General features: G+C 52.8%; 2 protein-coding genes across 4 annotated transcripts in view; one reads left to right on the top strand and one right to left on the bottom strand.

The window, feature by feature from the left end:
- Window positions 1-6890, bottom strand: part of KCNJ10 (potassium voltage-gated channel subfamily J member 10) — a 32759-nt gene extending 25869 nt beyond the window's left edge. The window contains exon 1 of one of the 2 annotated variants that reach the window (XM_029228840.1): window positions 6679-6890. The gene's annotated coding sequence lies outside the window, so the exon portion shown is untranslated. The remainder of the gene's footprint in view (window positions 1-6678) is intronic. The other variant, XM_029228842.1, reaches the window with a different exon arrangement.
- A 493-nt stretch (window positions 6891-7383) lies between these two features.
- KCNJ9 (potassium voltage-gated channel subfamily J member 9) lies at window positions 7384-23283 on the top strand. 2 transcript variants are annotated; one of them, XM_029230572.1, is made up of 3 exons: window positions 7384-7600; window positions 16600-17506; window positions 20134-23283. In XM_029230572.1, the coding sequence occupies exons 1-3, from the start codon at window positions 7586-7588 to the stop codon at window positions 20463-20465; spliced, it is 1254 nt and encodes a 417-aa protein (XP_029086405.1). In that variant the 5' UTR covers window positions 7384-7585; the 3' UTR covers window positions 20466-23283. The 2 variants fall into 2 exon arrangements, with proteins under 2 accessions (XP_029086405.1, XP_029086404.1); XM_029230571.1 differs by lacking the exon at window positions 7384-7600 and having other exon boundaries at window positions 15679-17506.
- Window positions 23284-23632: the final 349 nt, after the last annotated feature.

The following is a 23632-nucleotide window of genomic DNA, read 5'->3' as shown; positions in this document are numbered from 1 at the left end:
TTCCTCTCTGGTTCAAGAAGTCCACATCTGCAATTTGGGAAAGGTCACTTCTGCATCGCACTGCCTCCTGGGCCCACGGGCAGTGGATTCAGGGGCAAGGCTCTGGTATTTAATAAGAGCTCATATTATTTAGCACTATGCTAGGCCCTTTTCTAGCGTTACATCATCTAATTCTCAACAATTCTAAAAAGTAGGCACTTTTTAAAAGCTCCATTTTATAGACGAGACAACTGAAGCACAGAGATGTTAATAATCTGCCCAAAGTCACACAGCTAGTGAGTGGTAGAACGGAGATTCAAGCTCCAGTAGGTAGTCTGTCCCCAGGACCCACATGATTAACCACTACCCCATACTGCCTCCCTAGTGAAAACATTCAAAAGACCATGGGCAGCTAAGGGAGATCAACCAGGATGTTCAAATCACCTGGGGCTTTTCCAAACTGTTTTCTGACGTTCCTCTGGACTAGTAATTCTCAAAGTGTGGTCCAGGGACCCTGGGGGGGTCCTGAGACCCTTTCAGAGGCTCTATGAGGTCAAGCCTATCTTCAGAATAATACTAATATGTTATTTGCTTCTTTTCACTTTCATTCTCTCATGAGTGTTCAATGGAGTTTTCCAGAAGCTACATTGCAATATGATATTATAACATATTGAATGCAGAAGCAGATATGAAACACCAACTGTCTTCTATTAAGCCAGATATTGAAAAGATTTGTGAAAATGTGAGACAATGCCACTTACTGAACTTTTGTTTGTCTGTTTTTAAATATAGCTATTTTTTCATTAAAGATATGTCATCTAGGGCTTCCCTGGTGGCGCAGTGGTTGAGAGTCCGCCTGCCGATGCAGGGGACACGGGCTCATGCCCCGGTCCGGGAGGATCCCACATGCTGCGGAGCAGCTGGGCCCGTGAGCCATGGCCGCTGAGCCTGCACGTCCAGAGCCTGTGCTCCGCAACGGGAGAGGCCACAACAGTGAGAGGCCCGCATACCACACAAAAAAAAGTCATCTAAATTGACATGCAAAAGGGGTTTATTGCTGTTATTTTTAAATGAATGAATGCATATTTTAAGTTTCCTCTCATTTCTAACCTATCAATGTAATCCACATGAACAAAAGCGCTTTGCAGTCTTCAATAATTTTTAAGATGTGAAGGGGTCCTGAGACTAAAATGTTTGAGAACCACTGCCCTAGACTCAGACATCCTCGCCCTTTCCTCTTGCCATTGCCCATGTCTTTTTTACAGAGGGTCAACCAGGGAGATTTAGATGTGGGGAGAAGGTGTGTGCCCGGGTCTCGTGGTTGGGAAAAGGATGGGGGTGGAGCTGAGGATATATCGCTAAAAGGTCAGGCCTAACCCGACTTGAGAGCTATGCCCACATGTCTCCCAGCTTGCAGGCTCCCACCCAGAGGTATGCTGCAGACAACGGAGCTGTCCCAGACTGGACTCTGGCCTCTGCCCCTTTCCCACTCCAGACGCCCACTGACAAGCCCAGCATCAGGCAGGAGCAGACCTCCCTGGCGAGGAGAGAAAGGTTCTGTGGATACCCACGTGGACTTTTGTATTTGGGCCAGCAGCGTTTAATCTGCTGCTTATAATCTTAGGGTAAAACTGTCTCCACAGGATGGGGAGTTTAGTAGGAGAGGAGTTTCTCTGGAGCTTCCCTAGAGAGTTGGATAATAGAGTCTTACATATACCCTAGTCTAGGACACTCCTAAACCTCTGAAGTCAGGGTCCTCCCCCAGAATTAGCAACCAGAAAGGTTTCCTACCTAGAGTCAAGCTGGTCAGTAGACAGTCTGTGCCCTGGGGGCAGAGGGGTCCAGGGAGGGAAGAGATGCCTTTGCTTCAGGGAGTCGACAGTCTGACAGGGGTGTAGGCCCCACCCTAGGGGAGCTCCTGTTATGGTAGGAGACAGGATGTCCCCTCCAACATTACCACTGTCCAGGTCATCCTGGGCAAATTCATAGACACGAAATACAAGGAACAGGCAGGATGCTGAGGAGAAGGGGTACAAGATGACAGAGCAGATAGGGAAACAGAAGGATGGAGATTTGTAGGAGGGGCAGGACTTGGAGGGGTAGGCCTGTGTGAGGGCCCAGGGTGGAAGGGGTGTGGCTCAGGGATGGCCATGGGATATGCTCCCCCAGAACAAGGTCTGAATCGATGGGGGTCCCAAAAGATAGGGGAACTGGAGGGGATGGGAGAAAGAAAGGTTGATATAAAGTATCTTGAAGACTGTGATTGGGAGTTTTCATCTGAAAACCCACAGAGACGTATGAGTAGCAAAGGGGCAAGATAAAACCGATGCTTCATGATGACAGTTCCAGGGATAATTCTGTGTGGAGTAAAGAGAGAATCAAGGAGCAAGAAAGGTGGAAGTTAGGAAGATCATTAAGGAGGCCGCTTTGGGCACCCAGGCTCACAGGATGGACAGGCCGATCAGCGGGCAGAGAAGAGACGGACTCACACACCTGAGGGGAGTTGTGGGGGAAATGCGGGCAGGGAGGAAAGAGGCAGGGCCATGGAGGGACAGGGGTGAGATGTCAGGGTAGAGAGAAGCTGGCGTCTTTGGCTGGAAGACGTAAGTCACCCAGATGGGGAAAGAGACTATTTTAGGGAAGCCCAGCAGCTCGGTTACATTTATCGAATCCAAGTTGGAGACAGCACATCTGCTTGGTGAAAACTCATGGAAAGAAGGGCCCAGGGGCGTGGAGACCCAGGCGACGCCCAGCTTGTTGGAATGAAGACAGGAACCTCATCTTAAACGACTTGATAATTCTCCCACCTTCCCAAACTCTAGAAGGGCAGAGAGACAGAGACCTAGGACAGACCTCAGAAAAGCCACAGAGAAGGGCTGCAGCAGGCCCAGGAGCCAGGCAAGATGACGGAGTAGAAAGAGTCACAGAGGTGGGAGAACCATAGCAGCCAACAACTGCACTTTTTATTTTTAACATGTTGAGCACCACTCCAAGCCCTTTACAAATATCGAGTCTTTTAATACTTGACTATAATTAGCCCCATTGTAAGGCTGAGGAGACATTTGTAGCTACTAAGCAGTGAAAGCAGGATTTTAAACCCAGGAAGTCTGACTCCAAGGCTGTGCTCTTAACCACTACGCCTCTGCCTCTCAGACGACAGAAAGGAGCCCTGAGACAGCACTGTGGGGTCTCACTTTCCCTCCAGAAGAAGCCTCTTGACAACTATTGCAATAATCCGTGCGCTTCTCCGAGCTTCACAGCTCCCCCTCACAAGCCTTAAGGATGGGCTTTTTTTTTTTTTTTTTTTTTTGCGGTACGCGGGCCTCTCACCGTTGTGGCCTCTCCTGTTGCGGAGCACAGGCTCCGGACGCGCAGGCTCAGCGGCCATGGCTCACGGGCCCAGCCACTCCGCGGCATGTGGGATCTTCCCGGACCGGGGCACGAACCCGTGTCCCCTGCATCGGCAGGCAGACTCTCAACCACTGTGCCACCAGGGAAGCCCCCAATGATGGGCTTTTTTTGTTGGGGGTGGGTTTGTTTTAGTTTGGGTCCAGAAGGTGGTCTGCCTCTCTTTCCCAAACTCCATTTCGGGTCTTTTTCCTTTTATGGACCTGCTTCCTGAAATCTAGCCTAAGTCCTTCAAGCTGCAGCCCCAATCCTTTCCCCGGGTCTTCTGCCATTGGAAGGGGAGCAGAACGGCCATATCCACTCCTTCTATGCTACACCTTTTTAGGGGCCTGAAGTGCTAATTCAGTCCTCTGAAGCCCATGCTTCTCCAGCCTCTTTCTCCAGGCCACCCAGTTCAGTTTTCGCTTCTCTCCTGCATTCCAGAGCCAGCCCCTCCCTTCTCCCCCACCTCAAATCCAGCTCCCAGCTGGCAGACACCCACGGGAGACTTTTTCCCATAATCCCTTTCTCTGTGCCCTTTCAAGCTTCTGATTTGGGGAGGGCATGAAGAGGGGCCACTCAGATGCACTGTCTCCATGAAAATGGTGGCAACACGTATATTAAACTTGGATGAAGGGAGAAAAGCATTGAACGCAGCCTGTGGAAGAGACAGGGTGATGTGGTAAACTCAGAAAGCTCTGATTCCCAAGAGCCGCCCCTGCCAACCAGCCTTCACTGGGTGCTAAAACACTTGGATTCCAGATCTCCCATCTCTAATCTTTCTGCAGTTTCATCTTAGCAGTGTGCCTTGGACTGTCCCTTCTCTCTGCCCCTTCCAGGGCCTCACCACCATCCTGGACAGTTTGGCATTAACCCGGACAGTAGCACTGACCAGTCAGGCAAGAGAAGAATCTAGGCCGGGGAGGGGAGGGAGACTGGAGCTTTTTTCCTTCCGTCCTAAATAACCCTTGGCAGGAAAGTTGAGGGGCTCCATTGCCCAACATCTCTTTCCCTCCCCACTGATGCCAGGAGGTTCGGCCTATCTTCCATCTTGTGTGCAGAAACCAAGCATTTTACTAAAAGATGCAGGGGGTCTTTTCTCCTTTGTAGAAGTGGGTCTTTCTGCATGACTCACCCCCTGCCCCCCAGAGCCCTAAATCCCTTATTCCATCAATTCGGGCATGACCCCAGAGGACTTGATCTAAGCCCACCCAGATCCAAGTGTCCCAGCCTCTCTGGTCCCTAAGGAGGACCAGGGAAGGAAGCCCCTGGGTCTTCTGCCACGCCCTTCCCTTCTAGCCCAAGCCAACCAGGCTGGAGTTATAGACGAGCTCGTGCACAGAGGTGCAGGTGTGGGGATGGGGCGCCATTCAGTGGGGCACAGGGAGGAGGTGAGGGATGCCAGGAGTTGGACAACTAACCCTCCCACACAAACGTATGTGTCCACAGACCGCATGTAGGGCAGATGTTGGGCAGACAGATTTTTTTCCCTCAGGGTAGGGGGCAGCAGTGGGATTCTGCATTAGAACCACAGAAGGATTGGGACCCTAACCCTGCCCCCGTCAGCCCTCTCCACTCAGTGGAGTCGTTGCCATTTGATATCCACTGAGACAAGTTGGCTGCTCAGCTCGGGGTGGGGGGCGGGGGGATGGCTCAGAAAACAGCAGCTTCTTTCAGGACCCAGGTTGGCAAGGGCTTTGGGAGGCTGGACTGGCCCAGATCACCCCCCAACACCCCCTCTCTCCCTCCCTCGCCACCACCACCAAAGGACTGGAGGGCGGGGAAGAGGAGTTGGCACTGCCTGGGCCATGCCTGTTGCCTCTGCAGACCAGCCCTGGCCCCTCTCCCTGGCATGATGCCTTCCCTCCCCCTCCTCCCTCGTTGCCTCCTCCCTGAAGAACTAGCTATAAGCCAGGACACTTGGCTGCTTCTACACTTGGTCCCCCGTACCCAGCCTATACCATGAGGAACTAACAAGCCCTGCACAGGATGGTACCCACCATCATGCCAGGAACACGTAACAGAACAGAAATCCTTGGAGATTAGCAACAGCGTTTCAAGATGAAACTGAATGGAATTCAGAGTAGCTTCTGGTCCCTTCTCAGACTGGTTTCCTGATACCCACTCCAGGCCCTCGTCACGCCTAAACAAGTGTCGCTCCTCACAGAAGCGCACCAAGTCTCCCATCATCATCTCCCTCCCATCCAGAAATGCCTGAAGCATTTCCTGGTGGGGAAAAAAATTTCAAGCACCGTGGCCAAGGCAGATGGGCCAGAAATCTTCAGCCAGAATATGTATCAATAAGCAACGGAATCAGGCTTTAAGCCTAGGCCTCCTTTGGGGTCCAAATCTGTACTGGCTTCTTCCGCACCCCCACTTCCCCATCTGCCTCACTGTGCCTGGGGCCCTTCATTAACAAGCATGAGATCTCAAGATACAAGAGGTCCTACTCGCACTCGTCCCCAGTTTTGTCCTTCCATGCATCCTGGGGCTCAACTCTTCTCCCTCAAATCAGGAAGTTCCAACCTGTCTCCTTCCTAACGCAGGTGCCCTTGGTTAGTTCCTGATGGGGAGAAGGGATGGGATGGGGAAGGGGCATCTCACCTGGAGGGTGGATGTTTTGGAACCCAATCTGCCCTTCGTACTCTAGCAGAGGTGACCCTGCTGCTCTCCTCCAGGTGATCTCAGTGTGAAACAGCTGTGGCGAGGGGAGGAGGGTTGTAATGGGGAGAGGTGTCTTGAAGTGGGAGGCAAGTTGGAATGAAGGGAAGAAACTGGGCGGGCAGGGGTCCCAGTCACACCAGGCTACTACATCTCCCTAACCTGAGCTGTAGGTGTTTTCTTCCCCTGTGTGAACTAGTGATCAGTGGGTGTCGCTATGTGAATGTCACATCATGGGGAGGGGGAAAGGGGGCTGGGCATGGGAGTGGGAGTAACCTGATGATCCCGGGAAGAGGGGGCACTGTCTGCAGTGCCTGTGAGGGTGCATGGTTATATGTGGTGGTCACTGTATTTAGCTGGAGGGCTGTGATGCAACCGCAGGTCTGCCCAGTAGGAAGGAGCATTAGGAAAGCCCCTTTCTTAGCTGAAAGTGCTGAGGTGACCCGTTTGGGAACGTTTCCTTCTTGGTGAGCCCTTCCTATAAGGCTCCGTTTGGGGCCGCCCCGGTGGGAGGCTGGGGAATAGGACGGTACCACTGAGGCAAGTCAGGGTAGGGACCTAGGGGCTGGGGGCCCCGGTATCTCTGGGGAGTGAGGTGGACAGGACCCCGGCTGCGGCGGCAGCACTCCTTCATCAGGGCCAGGGTCTTACCTTGGGTCCGGGGTGGAGTGGCCCCTCGGATGGGCAGCGGGACAGACGGACAGACGGGGCGGGCAGGCGTGAGGAACGGAGCTGTGCGACGGGCAGGGCCAGGACTCTTAAGCCCGGAGCCGGGATCAGATAAGGGCTGGTCCTGGGGCCGGGGCCGGGGTCGGGCCGGCCGGGGGCAGAGCTGGGCCGGGCCGGGCCGCCCCCTCCCTCCGCAGCGCAGAGCCAAACTTTGCGTGAACTGAGGGACCTGGAGGGGCCGGGCGGGCGGGGGCGGGGGGCTCCGGACAGACCAATGGGAATGTGGAGCGCCAGGCCCGAGCTGCCGGGATTGGAGGGGACTGGGCAGGGGGTGGGGCGTAGGGGCAACGAAGCAGAGCCTCAGACAGCTGGAGGAGCAGGACGGAGAGCAACACCCAAAGACAGAGACCCAGACAGACTCAGGGAGAAATAGAGAGACGATAGGCGAAGCGATAGAAGCCGAGCTGGCAAGATGACAGGGGAAGAGAGAAGGAAGAAAAAGGAGGCTGTCGTGTCAGGGATGGAGAACGAGAGCGGGAGCAGGCGGGGGCGGACCTGGGGCCGAGTTAATGAGGTGGAAATGAATTCAGGACCGGCCCAGTGGCCCGACAGGCAGCGCCGAAGGGGCGGGCTCGGGACTACGGGGTTATATCCTTCAGCACCATTTCCATGCTGTTTGCCATTTTCTAAGTGCAGGGTGAGGTCCTGGATGCGAAATGCGCAGACATCATTCCCACTTGCAGTGGCTTGGTCTGAGAGAGGGCAGAACACGCAGCCCAAGTGCCCAGGAGGTGCTGGAGGCAGCAGAAAGGGAAAGATCACTCTACTTAGGGGGTCCTGCAGATGTGGGAGGACAGACGTGACATCCATCCGATAAGGCCCCTAAAGAATGCAGAGGATTCAGGTACGGGGAGATGGCGGGGAGGGCATTTAAGGCAGAGGTAACTGCATTCACAAAGTCCTGGGAGGACAGGAAAAATACAAGTCTGCTTGGGAAACAGCAGCAAAGTGGTCCACTGGACCAGAATACGGAGTGGTGGTTCTCAACCTTTTCATCACGAAGGACTTCTTTCACTATCTGAATCCATGTTTTGAGAGGTTTTTATCCACAATCTCCCACTCTTGGCATGTATTAAGGAAGAAAACATTTATTTCCCCATTTTTGCTCGTCGTAGATATTTAAATGCTAATCAGTAGCCAGTATTACCATATTGAGTTGATATACACAGTGGGGGGAAAAAGAGGAAAGGCACTTGACATTTTAGTTCAGTTCAGCCTCTAGACGCCCTATGACGGCTCTATGTCCATTTCAAATAGCCCCCATGGCGGGGGTGGGGGGCCACTGGGCTGAAGGTAAGCGTAGCGTTTGTGGTGGGGGAAGACCTCTAGTAAATATAGAGCTGTGCCCATTCATGGTCAGCTCTGAAGGCAATGGAGAGTAAATGAAGTTTTCTGGAGCAGAGGGGAGACAAAGGTAGAGCAGAATTTTAGGATCACTAGTCTGCAGGTGAACAAAATGGTTTGACTCAAGAGGAAACATGGCAGCAATCCTAGACTTCGTTCTTCCTCACCCCATCTCCCTTATCTAATCAATGCATCTACTTTCTAAATCACATAAATCCCACTCCCTTCCTCTCCATCTCATCATCATGCCAGTGGTCCAGGACCCCATCACCTCTCACCAGCAGCCTTCTAATGCGTACCTCTAGTCTCTCTCCACTCTAATGATCTGTCAGATCATGAAATCCTTCATTTAAGAAGAAACACCAATCTCTCTGAAACACCAATCTGACGGTGTCACTTCCCGATTTAAGCTTTCCATAGACTGCCCATTGTCTATAAGTAAAGTCCAAATTCCTAACCATGGAACAGAAGGCCTCTTATGACCTGGACCTGGTGCCATTCCAGCCTCATCTTCTTCCACTGCCCCTACGCACCCCAACCTACAGCTGTTTCCTCCTCCAATACCCAAGGTTCAGTCTTACGTTCTCTTTCCATGTCCTGCTCCTGGACCCTTCGTCACTTACATGGCTCCAACTATCGTTCCTGAGTTATACCCAAATCTCTACCTTTAGCCTTAGGCTCTCTTTAGAGCATTACCTCCACAGCTCCAGTGGCTGGCAGGGGATTTCCACTCCCACCTGGACAGGCTCCAAACTGAACTCATCCTCTTCCTCCTCAAGGCTGGGAGTTCTCATGACTTCCTTCCTTACTTCTGTGTTCCTCCCAGTTGATCAGATTAAAAAGCTAAAAATCATCTTCACTCTTCACCCTTACCCTATGTTCCATCCATTGACATGTCAACAAAACCACCAAATTCTGTCAAGTCTCCCTTTGTTCTATGTCTCTAGGATATCCTTTCTCATTTCACGGCTACTGTCAGGATCAGGAAGGTCACTAGCAGCCCAGGACCTTGACCCACCCTTCACCCTTCTCTCTAGTCTCAAAGGAAGAGGTAACCTGTATTCACAATGTCAGTCCCTGTGCCCTTGGATCAAAACCCCAAACTGGTGGCCCTTGCTTGCAGGTCGCAGTCCAAACTCCTCAGCTCGACATTTGGAGTACTCCTCTGAGAGAGGAGGGAAGAAAGAATCAAAGGGCAGGAGCAGAAAGAGATACCTGGTGGTGAAGGAGTCTCTGCAGAAGTTCCTTCCAAATGGTTTTCACTCTTCTGTAGTTCAAAAAAGCCATTTACTGGAACTCAGGGTGGCGGTGGGACTGAGCAATTAGAAAGCATTTAGAAGTTCCATAACAGCAGGTGTGCAGAGGTTGTGGAAAAAGACACAGATAGCTTGAACGGCACTGTAAGTTTCTAATTTTACAAGAGTGATTTAAATCGAGCTTTTGTTCTTAAATTACGTTTTATAGCATATACACAGATATCCATCATGTATACATTCCTTTGTACGTATCAAATGTCAGTTTTTAATTTTGAAGTCTTTTTACAAAAGAAAGAAGTCCTAGAACAGTAATAGGAGCCCAATAGGAAATCAATAATAAACGGCATAGGGCATTCATATTTGTGTTTACTACGCAAGATATACATATTACTTGAGATGGAGAAACTGTGGTTCAGAGAGTTTCAGCAGCTCGCCTATGGTAACATAGCTAGAAAGTGTTCGATTTGGAATTTGAATCCACGCACGTTGAACTCCAAAGCTTGTCTCGAGGTAATACTAGAGTGATTTTGCATAGTTGAAACATAAACTTGTCCATATGAGCACACATCGGTATGAAAAATTTGCCAGGGTTGCGATGTCCAGTGTTCCCACACAAAATGGCAGTTAGGGGAACCATCTCTTTTTAAGGACACCCCTCTGTTTCCTCACTTTAGCAAGTTCTGTCTTTCTTATTCTCAGTTGCTCCTTTCTAACTCCCTCCTCCCAACTTTGGCCTCATCTCTTCTTTTACCTCATTTGTAATAGGGCAGGGGCTCCTTCAGAGCACAGAGGACAGTAAGGGGTGAGTAACTTGTTTGAGAAGGAGAATCCACAAGTGGGCAGCAGTATGAGGGGCTTCTGCTGGGAAAAGCCAGTGCGGACGGAAGGGATGAGGGAAGCTTTGGGTCAGGAGGCATGAGGAGGCTCAGAATAGGCAACATTTCACAGTCAGAGGGATCGGCTGGAAATAGAGATACTGACAACGCCCCCCACAGGATTCCAAGGGGCATTTTAGTGTTCGGGCCCCACAAGGCTGAACAATTTCCATTAGTAGTAGGGCACCTAATAGCTGGATAATCCTGACCACAGAGGAGAAATCCAAGAGAGGGACTGAGCTACACCCCCCTACCAAGTCATGAATGGATCATTATTTAGGTATACCACCTCCTTTCAGTAAATGCAATTTACAAGAACTCGCATTTATAAGACATAAGTTAGGGGATGCTTAATCACATTACCAAAGGGTTCTATCCAGAATTTCTTTAACTAGGTGGTTTCTCTAGTACCTTTCTAATTGGGTCCAATGGACAGAAATTCTATTAAAACACCCAATATACTGTGGTAGGAGGGAGGCAACAGGGAATAAAGAAACAACCAGGGACCAGGAGCCAGGAGGCCTGGGTCTTAGTTCTGTCTATGCTCTTGGGGCCCATCCCTTACCTGTAAATTACTTGGGACCCATCCTTGTCTGTAAATTGCCTGGGACCCATCCCTTACCTGTAAAGTGAGGATTAATTCTGGACTACCTCTAACGTCTATGACTTTTAAATCCTGGTCTACTTCCTCCAGTCCTATAAAGCAAGATAGACCTGTGTATGAGAAGGTTCTGATCCTTTTGCTCTCCTGAACTCAGCCAGAAGACCAGCAAAGCCCTCAGCCTCAGAAACCCAGTGGGGCTCCGTGTGTCCTGGATCTGTGCTCTGCTTCTCCCAATTTCACTCTAATATCCAGCCACATTTCACTCCTGCAAACCTATGCTCCCTCTGCTCTGAGTTTTCTAGGGCCCCATCTCCCTTGAATTTATAGAAATTGTTATAATCTATCTGATTGGCCGCCCTGCTCCATTAAGTTCATATCCTCAGCCATCTCCTGTATTCCCCATCATGCTTCCTCTCCCACCTCCAACCTTTCACCTAAGAAGTCTCATGATACTGCTCAAGGAAATCTTCCCAGATTGGTTGATCCCAAGGCTGCCACATACAGTTGTACAGTTTGTGCACTGCATTAAGGCACCCACTGAGGGGGCAAACTGAGGACTGAACCACGTTCAGTTTGCCATTCCTTGCATCATGGCTTGGAGCCGTGTCTACTGGAGGGATTCCCCTTTTAATTTTTTTTTTATGCCGAAGTACCACTTGCTACATGCCATAAGGAGTGCATATGCCCAGAGGGGGTTCCTTTTTTCTACCTTGTACCAAGGTTCTTTATAAACCAGCAATGTGGCCCCAGCTGTGCCCCTCCTGCCCTCAGCATTCTCCAGTTCCAAACCCAATCTCCCATCGTCACAACTGTACCGACATATGTCATTGACTCCTCGTAAAGTTGCTTTCTTTACTTCATAATACCTGAAAGCTAGGATCCTGCTTATTTTTCTGTATCCTGGTACCTAAGAAAACATTTTTTTTCCCTCACTCTGTTCAAGTTCAATGATAAACAAAGAATTGAGGTTAGATACCAGGCAAAGTCCAGGACCTGCCAGATCCATAAAGCAGCGGAGGGGGTGGTGTTCCCCTTTGTCAGGAAGGCCGCGCTCAAGGCAGCCTGCACTGAGGCAGGGGGCTGGCTGATACATCTTCCGGGGGACGCTGCCAGCCCTGTGATTTCCCCCTCCAGGAAATGGGGCCAGTTCTATGCAAATACGTTCTTGCCCAGGAGTTTGGTTTCTTCTCTCTGAGCTCCTGGCACAGTGGAACCAACGTGAGCAGCTGCTTGGCAGGACAGAGAAGGGCAGGCTAGCAGTCCCAAGGCTCAGGTGACAGGGCCAGGCCCAGGAGACGGGGATGTTGACTGGGGCTTTAACAGCCCTCCTGATGCCAATCTCGGGCTGAAAACTCGATATTTCCACTTGGAACAAGAAACACAGGCGAGAGGGCTGGGAGAGGAGGGCGGTGTACCAGGAGTGCCCCCTGCAGGTCTCGCTGGGTGGCACCAGCACAGAAGAAGGCGGCACAGGGTAGGTGGAGATTTCAGGAGATGCCTGGGATGAAGACCATGAGGAAGAGAAGAAGGAAGACCATAGCTAGCATCTACTGAGTACTTACAATGTGCCACCACTGCCTCATATAATCCTCATGACAATCCCCCAGAGATGGATAATACAGCTGTTCTCAGTTCTTAGATGAAGAAACTGGTCAGAGAGGTTAAGTAACTTGCTCAAAGTCACCCAGCCAATAGGGGACAGAGTTGGGGGTTGAATCCAGGACACTGCCTCCTGAGACTATATTACTCAACACCACCTTTTCCACCTTGCCAGGCCATTCCAGGAACTTTTTACCTGCTGGTATCCATTTCTATATCGTCCTGCTTCTCTAGCTCACATCTTCCTGTTCCAACTTTAAGGCAGCTGGAGAACTGATCAATATCTTGGGTATAATAATGCTGATACTAGCAACACCTGGCATTCGTCTACCACTCTCTGCTTTTAATTACTTCCCTGGGGAAAATAAACATTGAAGTATTTCCATTTCTCCAATTTTTTTTTCCTGATTTTTATCAGTATTCCTAAAGCTATTTCTATACAGTTATGATCAGTTTATAAGAATACTTTGGGGAATTCCCTGGCGGTCCAGTGGTTAGGACTCCACGCTTCCACTGCAGGGGGCACAGGTTTGGGGAACTGGGATCCTGCAAGACGTGTGGTGCTGCGGGCAAAAATAAAAAAGAATACTTTCATGTCCTGGTTTTTATGTAACAGTGTACCTGCATGCACATTTACATATATGAACATAGTAACTGATTATATTGCTTTGCCACAAATATTGCATTACCAAGGGAGCGGAGCGTGGGGGTGTGACACAGGTGTATGAGTGTGACTACTTCTCTGCCGATATCCAACTCTGTGACATTTGGTAAATCACTTAACCTTTTTCAGTTTTAATTTTCTCATCTATAAATAGAGAAAATAATACCTGTCTCATAGGGTATCGCCCAGGGTTGTTGAATAAGGTGCGTGTCTAGCTCAGAGCTGATGCTCAATCAATTCTCAGGAGTAGTGTTAGTATTCTGTGCTTATGGATCTTTCTCCCCCACTGGACCATGAGCTCCTGGTGGCCAGGGACTTATCCACTTCTGTAACCAGCCCCACCTAGCACATTACCTGGCACGTGGGCTCCACAAAAATTTGTTGAATGAAGAGTTAGTAAGCCCTAAACTAGCCTTTTCTCTCTGTTGGACATTTGGGTTGTTTCTAGACCTTTTGCTGTTAAGAAACTACTCCTCAAAGCCCTTCTATTTATATTCCCTCATTCGATCTGCACACCCTGTAAAGTAGGCAGAAAGGGCTATTTGCACATATCCACGTCTTGTGAAAGATGGAGCGACTGTGGCTGAGGGAAGGGAAGTGATTCCTATGGGTCACATCGCAAATCAGTGACAAAGATTAGAACCTCTGACCCTACCTCCCTTCCTTGGGTGGATCTCTTTTCCCTCTAGCTACCTTCTTCTGGATCAGGGTGACCTCTCCAAAAACGGAGACTGTGATGGCAGGCCTGACCCGAGAGCAGCACATGCACCCAGAAGCCCGGCTGGAGGTGAATCCCTAGGAAACCAAATGCCTTATTCCCAAACACATCAAGGCCTGTATTTTCCCAGAGCAAGGAGCTTCTTGGGAAAGAGTCAGCATGCTAGCTTTTCTTTTTTGTTTTGTTTTGTTTTCCTGAGGGGGTGAGGAGGCGAGCTCTGAGTTGTCCAGGAGGAGGAACTTTGGCTAAAAATAGCTATGGCGTATGGATCAGCCTCTAGTGGTACCCAGGACTGGGGAGGGGAGGGGGATGCTCTAGAGCTGTCGCCAGACTGGTTGCTGTGGAAACAGGAGAGGAGCAGGGGAGCCTGGGAAGTGCGGATGACACAGATAGCAAGTCCTAGTCAGAGCTGCCGCTACATTTAGGAGAAACAGCGGTGCCTGCGGCTCCCACCCTCCAAGGGGGCTGGGGTGGGGGGGGAGGCGGTGTCAGGGGCATGGACGCTACACCCCCAGGGGTCTCTGCTGCCGGCTACTCTCCTCTCCACACGCTGTGAGTTGAGTTCCAGGGGACTTGGGTTTGGGCCCCTATTTCCAAGGCAAGTGGGGGTTTGGGAAGAGCTGGTTCCTGAGGGAGTTTTCGCCTGATCCCCTTCCAAAAAATAAGCCCCCTTGCTGGCCAGCACTCTCTAGCCAGAGAAAGGGAGATCCAAGAAAATGCAGCACTGGGGTCTTCTGGAAAGGGGACACAGCATGCACATGAAATAAGGAGGAATAGGCTGGAGGAACAGGACTCTTTGGAGGGAAGGTGTAGAAATCGAGTCTTTGCTCTTGAGGTAGAGGCAACAATTTCACACCTTTCCTTACCCATTGAGAAAGTGCAGCCCGAAGACAGGAGATAAAACACAATCAAAGTGAGGCTCACCTAGATTCCCAGGGCAATGGCGGGTGAGAGAGTTCTGGGGGCCATCAGACTCTGGCGTTTCTTCCCCACACCTGGGCAGAGAAATCTGCCTCAGCAGGCAGATTGGGGGTCAGATTACCTAAGACCCTGAGAGAACATCCGAAAGCCCACCTTGGCAGAAGCTGGAATAAGTGGGCCCAGGTACTTCTCTGAATGACCTGTGATCTCTAAGCCAATCGAGGACATCGTGGGCTGCAGGAAGAGAAAAAGCAAGCTCATGGTTGGGGGAGGGGAAGACCCTAATCTGCCATTGCATTGGGGTTCCTGGATCCTGTGTCCCCTGATTCCTCCTGGAAACGTAAGGGATGCCCCTAAGCTCCAAGCCATCTCATTTTGTTTTTTCCTCCTGCCCTCTACCCCAGCACACACACACACACACACACACACACACAGAGCCTCCAAAGGTCTGGCTGCAGAACACCTCACTCCAGAATTTAAATTCGAGAGTGCTGGGTTTGGAGTTACATACCCAGGCAGTTTCTCCCCAGGACCTGGTCAAACGTCCAGGCCATCTGTGGTCCTTATGTCACACTCTTCCCCTCCATCACCCCACTCGAGCCAGCCCAGGTTTCCTTGGAGTGGGGAAAGAGGATGATTCCCAAGAAGAAGGGAAAGTTGAAAAAAGTCCTGAATTCTTAACCTTTCCTCGTACGAGCCATACCTCCTAGGGGCCCCTGGGTGCCTAGGGAAGGGCTCTGGGTCTCTCTCTCTCAGGGCAGCCTGCAGCTCAGAGAGCTCCTCACGGGGAAGAACTTAAAGCAAAATCAGGTAGGCTTCCCTTGGAATGTGAGCTTTGCGGCGTATGGAGGGGGGCTGTTTAAGGATAGTCAAGGGAGGTGGGAGGCTGGGGAGGGAGGGGTGAACTGAAGGGAGGAAGGAGGTAAAGGTGTGTGCTTAAATCACTTATCTGATTTAATGGCTCATGAAGAATAGGATACTAGAGGGCTGCAAGCCTACCTTGAACTTTGTGCTTCCTTTACCCCGGCTGTCCGTGTTGATCTCATATTCTCCCGTCCTCCTGCCCATTTGCAGGCTGTCTCCACTGTGGAAATAACCTAGGGGAAATGGGGCTGACGCTACAGCCGCAATGATCATGGTCAGTCCTCAGGGAGGATTTCCAGTAGGAATTTCCCAAGGTGGGAATGTTCAACCCTTGCCCACTGGAGATTTTTCACTCGTTTTCCACCACTTCCATTTCTCCTTCGTAAGCTTGTTGAGAGGAAGAAGATGTGGGAGGGGGTAGAGTAAGCGAGGTCCAAGGAGGGAGGAATGGGAAAGACTTTCTGTGTCAGTCTCCAGGTGAACTTCCAAAGAGCCTGGTTAGACAGCAGGTTGAATTGCGGAGACAGGGATTAGGGGACTGCCTGATATCAGCCAGGGCGGAGTGGGGCGGGGGTGGCCTTCGGGCAGGGAGGGCTCTGCACAGGAGAGGAAGATTAAGCACCTGCCTCGAAGGAACCCACAGCCTAAGCGTTTCCGGAAGCTCCCTCCTTGCCTGGGCCTCTCGCCTGGGGGTGGCCGTGAGGTGCTGTGCAGCCCAGTTAGAGCAGTGGGACCAAGACCTCTGGTACCCCGTTTCCCTGAAAACACTCAGTCGTGCAGAGTGCGATCCAGTTCATACACACTATCCCATTTGATCTTCACGGTGTTGTGAGCTGGGGGTGGGGACGGCTAGGGTTGTGTGTATTGCTCCCATTCTACCGATGCGGAAAGCTGAGGCTGACACAGCAAGGGACTCGCTCTGGGCCACCCGGCCCCTGGGCGCAGGCCCGGACGTCTCGGCCTCTCCCGCGGCTCGGCTAATCTGGCCCACCTCTCAGCCCCTCCAGGCCCCGCGCCGCCGCCCGGGCCGTGACCTCCCCGCCGCGGCCACGGCCATGGCGCAGGAGAACGCCGCCTTCTCGCCGGGGCCTGAGGAGCAGCCGCGGCGCCGCGGCCGCCAGCGCTACGTGGAGAAGGACGGCCGCTGCAACGTGCAGCAGGGCAACGTGCGCGAGACGTACCGCTACCTGACCGACCTGTTCACCACGCTCGTGGACCTGCAGTGGCGCCTGAGCCTGCTCTTCTTCGTGCTGGCCTACGCGCTCACCTGGCTCTTCTTTGGCGCCATCTGGTGGCTGATCGCCTACGGCCGCGGCGACCTGGAGCACCTGGAGGACACGGCGTGGACGCCGTGCGTCAACAACCTCAACGGTTTCGTGGCCGCCTTCCTCTTCTCCATCGAGACGGAGACCACCATCGGCTACGGGCACCGCGTCATCACCGACCAGTGCCCCGAGGGCATCGTGCTGCTGCTGCTGCAGGCCATCCTGGGCTCCATGGTGAACGCCTTCATGGTGGGCTGCATGTTCGTCAAGATCTCGCAGCCCAACAAGCGCGCCGCCACGCTCGTCTTCTCCTCGCACGCCGTGGTGTCGCTGCGCGACGGGCGCCTCTGCCTCATGTTCCGCGTGGGCGACCTGCGCTCGTCGCACATAGTCGAGGCTTCCATCCGCGCCAAGCTCATCCGCTCGCGCCAGACGCTCGAGGGCGAGTTCATCCCGCTGCACCAGACCGACCTCAGCGTGGGCTTTGACACGGGCGACGACCGCCTCTTCCTCGTCTCACCGCTCGTCATCAGCCACGAGATCGACGCCGCCAGCCCCTTCTGGGAGGCGTCGCGCCGCGCCCTCGAGAGGGACGACTTCGAGATCGTCGTCATCCTCGAGGGCATGGTGGAAGCCACGGGTGCGGGCGGGCTGAAGGAGAAGGGAGAGGAGGAAGTGCAGGGAGAGGAGGGGAGCGGGTGGGCGGGGAATTGGACCCAGAGGGGCCAGGGCGGAGGAAGCGGGGTGGGGGGTGGGGTGGGGGTGGATGGAGAGGCTGGTGGAGGATGAGAGCTGAGATGAGATGGGTTGGGAGGGGTGTATGAAAAGAGTGACCCCACCCACCCACCCACCCAGAGAGGCGAGAGAAAGCTGGGAGGAATCCTCCAAAGTGGCCCTGGCCTGGGGCCCTGGGCTGAGAGGTCTGTGTCACTGGGAATAGGAGACAGTAATGATAATAGACAACACCCAGTGCTTACTCTGTGCCCTGCACGGTTCCAAAGCACTTTACACCTCCTGGTTTATTTAATCGGAGCCCCATGAAGGTAATTTCTTGTTACTGTGCTCATTTTTCAGGGAGGAAATTGCCCCAGTGAAAGGTTAAGTTGTCCACAGTCATAGGCTAAATAAGTGGCCACGTCTGGATTGGACCCAGGCAGTCTGGCTTCAGCATTTAGGGTGCAGAGTAGGAAGGAAGGGATAGGTTCCGGGTTTTTCTCAGTACTGAGAGGTCCAGGCCCCTGGAATGTGATGGTGCAGGTTTTCCATGGCCTGAGTTATTCCTAGGCTGGACCTTAGGGAGAGGTTGATAGCTGGGCTCACTTCTGCCTCAGTTTCCCCACGTCGGTTTCCACTGACAAAGGATAGATGATCTGCACATTTCAAGCCCCTTTCCAGAAGGAACTAGCAATGTACCTCTGATGTCAGAACCTCCAACTCAGGCTTATACAGTGAAAGGTTTGGGAGCAGGTAGGATAAGACCAGTGCAGGGGCAGGAAATGAGTCCTTTGGGACTTGAGATCCAGAAGTGGAGAAGAAAAGTGCAAGTGGGATAACCAAAGGCCCAGCAGGGGGCCCCGCAGTTCCTGCCACTGTTGCCAGTGTTGCCCTCTGCTGGCTTCTCCCAGACTGGTGCCATCAAACCCTTTTCCTGGCCCTTCAGGCTGAGCCTCTACTTCACCACTCTTTGCCTCAGTGTTCCCCACTCCTTCTCCCCACCCCCATACTCCCCTAACTCCTTCCCCCTCCCCCATGCACCCTGCTTCCTTTCCTCTCATCTCACCGGCTGGCACATTTTTGCTGGTACCTGAGAAGTCCCTGCCCAACCCTCTTCTCCCTTTGTACCTCCAGCCCTTCCCTTTCTTCCTTGCAGCCCCTCTCCCCAGTGTCCCTTTTGCCTCTTCTTCCCCTCCTCTACCGGACATTTCCTACGCCAGTCTTCACCAAAGGAACAAAGGAATGTCCCCAAGTTTGCTCAGGGCAGGGCTTTCAATGTTGAGAGCCAGTCTCTGCTTAGCTAATGTTCACTCTTCCGTTCTCCCTTGTTCGGAGGTGCATATGAGCTGAGGGGTATATGAGAGATCTCAGGGTAGAAGGAAAATCACTTGCCCCGGTGGGTGTGCCCACCCCACAGAGAAAACAGGACACAGGCCCACAGCAAGGAGGACAGGGGAGGGTGAGGTGGAGGAGATATGGGGAGGGTGGGGTGGAGGAGATAGGGAGGGGAGCTTGTTGGATTTTTCTAGAGAGACAAAGCTGGAAAGGATGGTAATATTTTGGGTGAGAGAGTCAGTATCCAAAATGCTTCTGAAAAGCAAGTAAAATGAGCCAAAATCCAACAAGATGACATTTAAAACGAATAAATATAAAGTTCTACATTTAGGCTTTAAAAAATCACTTATGTAAGCACAGCATGGAAGAGCTCTGGTGAAAAAAGAATTGGAGGTTTTAGTTGGCCACAGGCAATGTGATACAGCTTCCAAAAATGTTTATGTAATGTAATCTTGGGCCCTATTAGCTAAAGCATCATGGCCAGAAGAGAGAGGTGGCGAGCCCTCTCTTATGCATGGATCAGGCCACAGTCGGAGTATTTATCACACTCAGAGTGCTTAAAGGATCCTCCTTGGCCACTCTGGTTTGCAGTCAAGAAAGTAAAATTTTTGGAAGCCAGGTCACATCAGGAATGGTGGAGGGACACAGGGATGTTCAGCCTGAAGGAGAGAAGACATGATGAAAACTGAGACTCCTGCTTTCAGATACTTGAAGGGGTGTCACATAGCAGGAGAGTGAAAATAAGGGTGGCAGATTTTAGCTCTGTATAAAGAACAACCCAAATATTAGAGCCGTCACACAAAGGAGTGGGCTCCTTGTGAGGTGGTGAGCTCTCAATCCTGAGATGTAATCAAGAGCAAGCTAGTTGCCCATTATTGGGAATGCTCCAGTGGGGAGCCCTGTATGGAGAGGAAAATTGGGCTAGATGATCCCCAAGGTCAGTTTCAAGGTTAAGCTTCTCTGACTGGCATCTCCAGTGGAGAGGAGGGGAGAATGTGGGCTGGAGGTTAAGAGGAGTTGGGGCAAATGGAGAGGAGGAGGGGGAACTGGACAAGTACAAGAGTTGGGAAGGAAGAGAAAGCGGGCTGGACCAAAGTGGGTGGGTGGGGGTCCTTGAGGAGGGCTCCAGGGAAGGGTTCTAGGAATAGGGTTGTGGAATGAGGCAGGGGAGGGAAGGCTGGGGCCGGGATCCCCCTTGACCCATGCCCTTACCCCCAGGAATGACATGCCAAGCTCGGAGCTCCTACCTGGTGGATGAGGTGCTGTGGGGTCACCGCTTCACGTCAGTGCTGACCCTGGAGGATGGCTTCTACGAGGTAGACTATGCCAGCTTCCACCAGACCTTTGAGGTGCCCACACCCTCATGCAGCGCCCGGGAGCTGGCCGAGGCCGCAGCCCGCCTTGACGCCCATCTCTACTGGTCCATCCCCAGCCGGCTGGACGAGAAGGTGGAGGAGGAGGGGCTGGGGGAGGGGGCGGGCGAAGAGGCTGGGGCTGACAAAGAGCAGAATGGCTGCCTGCCACCCCCGGAGAGTGAGTCCAAGGTGTGACCAGTTTCCTCCAGATCCCTGTGGCAGGGCCAGACACAGGTACCTGGGGAGCTGGTTATGGAAGGTGGAGGAGGGCGCAGGCAAGGTCCCTGGGAATGCACTAAAGCTGGGGAGCCTCCTCAGAATCTCAGGTCTGGCATCCAACATGGATGGGAGAGATCCTGATTTCAGGAGAATGGAGGGTGGGGAATGGGTAAACTTGCCAGCCTGTCTGTGTTTGACCTTCACTTCTGTTCACGCGTGGATGGATGGACAGAAGGATGGACCTATGCGGGTTGGATGAGAAGGTGGAAGCAGAGAGAGACAGCCAGGATAGGTGAATGGGCCAACAGACCAACAGACAGGTGGCGTGCTCAGGGCTGCTGCTGGCTCATAGAGCATCTTGGTGCAAATTCTAAAAAGGCGGCTTTTTCCTCCAGACTGACACTACCCCAACCTAGGGTGCATGGCTTGGGGAGCAGAGTGTGGGCTGGATTTTAGTCCCCACTCACCTCCTCAGCCAGCTTCCCTGAGTCTGGCGTACCTGTCTCACTGGACACAGTAGCCCAAGCTGACCCAGAGGTGAGAAAGCTGGACGGAGGCGGGCAGAGATGAGGAGGGTGCCCTCCCAGCTCCACCCCTGCCACTGTGACAGGCTGAGAGGGAGGGTGAAAGGCTGCAGGGCGGCTCAGCAGGGTGTGAATGACCTTGTCCATGTGTGCAGGGAAACCGGCGATGGGGGAGATGCCAGAGCTGGGGCCCTGGGGCAGGGCCTAGTAAAGGCGAACAAGGGATGGCTATTTTCTGACAGTGAAGTGAGGTCTCGTGAGTACCACTGCAGGGGTGGGAGGGGATAGAGAGGTTCTGAGGAGGAAGAAGGGCCAGGGAGAGATGGAGAAACATGAGTTCACTAGAGCTGGGACACGGGGTCCTCAGGAAAGCAGAATCAGTCCTAGGGCACAGTGAGAGGGAGTCATTCACGTGGTTCACTGGGTGCCCGTTGGGTCCAGAGCACTGACCCAGGCATGTGTGGGGAGGACAGTCAGAGACCCGATTCCTATTCTAGGAATACAGTACACGTGGGGAAAACAGAGAAATATGCCTGTGGCAGCTGTTTCAAACTGAGAACCTGGGCGATCTCTCCAAGCACGGGGTGGAAGGGCTTGGTAATCAGAAAGCTAGGGATTGCGTCAGGCCTGGAGAGTGACCTGAGCCAGCAGTCACGAACTTGGGTGGGCATCAGGGTCCCTTGGAGGGCTTGGGAACACATATGGCTGAGTCCCACTCCCAGAGTTTCTGACTTAATGGGTCTGCGGTAGAGACCAAAACTTTGCATTTCTAACAAGTCCCAGGTCCTGCTGACGCTGCTGGAACAGGGACCACGCTCCGAGAAGCCCTTCCCTAAGCAGACTTGGGGGTCCTGTCAGGAGGTGGGCATCAAGCTGAGGAGTAGCTGAGGGTCCTTGGGGAGGAGACTGAAATATAATGGGTATGGAGAACTGCGGTGGGGGGAAAGGAGACCGTGAAACCAAGGCTGAATTGTCTGACTCTGGGCCTAGGGACTCACCCGTCAGTGGAAATAGGGCTGTGACAAGCTAGAAATGGTGTTTGGGCAAGATGAGTAGGCAAGATAGATGGGACAGAGCAGTCACGAAGGCTTCAGGGGAAGTGCTGCCAAGGTGGTGGCGAGCTGAAGTAGGAAGGGCATCTGTGGCAAAGGAGAGAATCCCACGTAGGACTTAAGAGGCAGGATTAAATGTGGGAGAAGATGTGAGAGAGAAGCTTGAGTCCAAATGTCTGGATGTGACTGTGACCTGCTGTCTGCCCAGCTGGGGCAGGAGCCCCTGGAGAGGTGTTCCCATGCCACGTGCACCCCCTTCCTGGTGTCATCGCGGTCACCAGGGACACCCCCCACCCCAGGATTGTGAAGGAGGAGCAATGGCGAGTCGAGAAGGGGCAGAGGTAGGGGGACCTGCCTCTGGGAGAGACGTGTACACACAGGCAGACACACCCTCCCACCACACGGGCCCAGCAGTGACCTCCAGCCCTTGGCCCTGGCTGTACCCCATTCCTGTTCTTTAACAAAAGTCTGAGCCCCTTGCGGGGAAGCACCCCAGTGTGCTGCATTCCAGGCTGGGAAGCTGGGGTCCTGGGGGATGCTGTGCCTCCTGGAAGCAGGAAAGGGGGCTGCGGAGGGAGCCCACGCCAGCTTGGGTCTGCTCGGAGAGAACAGCTTTGCCTCAGGTCACATGGTGACTTGGGTCACTATCACCCAAAGATGAGGTCCCTGAACACTGGTGCTGGCTGTTCCCAAAGAACAAATGTTGGGGCATGGGGTAAGAAACAGTTCTGGTTTAATTTGCTGAAACATCTGGAGTCTAGACAGGAGGGAGCGGGCTCTGGGTGTCCACACTCACTCACGCAGTAGTTCACCCATTGCAAGTGAACCCACCGTAGAGGAACTGAGGCTGGATGGAAGGCATTGAGACCCCGCCACCCCTCTCCTTGCCACTCAGCGACCACTCAGGGCCCCACTGTGTGCAGTGCAAGGAGTCTGGGGACCTGGGTTCTAGGCCTGACACTGTCACGAATTAGTTCTATGACTCTGGGCAAGTCACATCACTTCTCTGGGCCTCAGTTTCCCTATCTGTAAAAACAACACTTGGTAAACTGGTAATGCTCAATAAATGTTTAAATCACTGAGTTGAAAGAGGTAGACTGCGTGCCTCTCGAGGTGCGGTGCAGCTAAGAATTCTAGGATCCGAGAATCCTTAGGCAGAGACAAATGCAGGGAGCCCCGGGGGCACGGGAGGATGGGTGAAGCAAGGGGGCTTGCGCGCAGGTGGTGGGGCGGGTGTATGCAGGGGCCCCTCTGACTGCTGGCGTCCCCGTCGCCTAGGTGGCTGTGTTCTGGGCCTTCCATTCTGCTGCTGTCAGGCAGAATAATGGAGATCAGGAGGAGAAAGGCGGAGGCCCCAGGGCCTGGGGGGAGGAGTCAGGTCCAAGATTAGCCTGACGGAGAGAATGAGACTGCAGAATAGCGTGGGGACTCAGAAAAGGGCACCGGGCCCTGGAAGACCCTGCCCTGCAACCTAGGAGACGTCTAGGGGCAGAGGCCGTGCTCAACTGGAACTCATCCCCCTTTCTCTCTCCCTACCCCAAGGAGGAATCCCAACAGGAACTGGCTC

Source organism: Monodon monoceros, unplaced genomic scaffold (genome assembly GCF_005190385.1).
Source record: "Monodon monoceros isolate NGI ecotype Baffin Bay Population unplaced genomic scaffold, NGI_Narwhal_1 Super_Scaffold_18, whole genome shotgun sequence".
NCBI lineage: Eukaryota > Metazoa > Chordata > Mammalia > Artiodactyla > Monodontidae > Monodon > Monodon monoceros.
The sequence above is the reverse complement of the archived record's forward strand: the minus strand, read 5'-3'. Positions and strand labels throughout refer to the sequence as shown.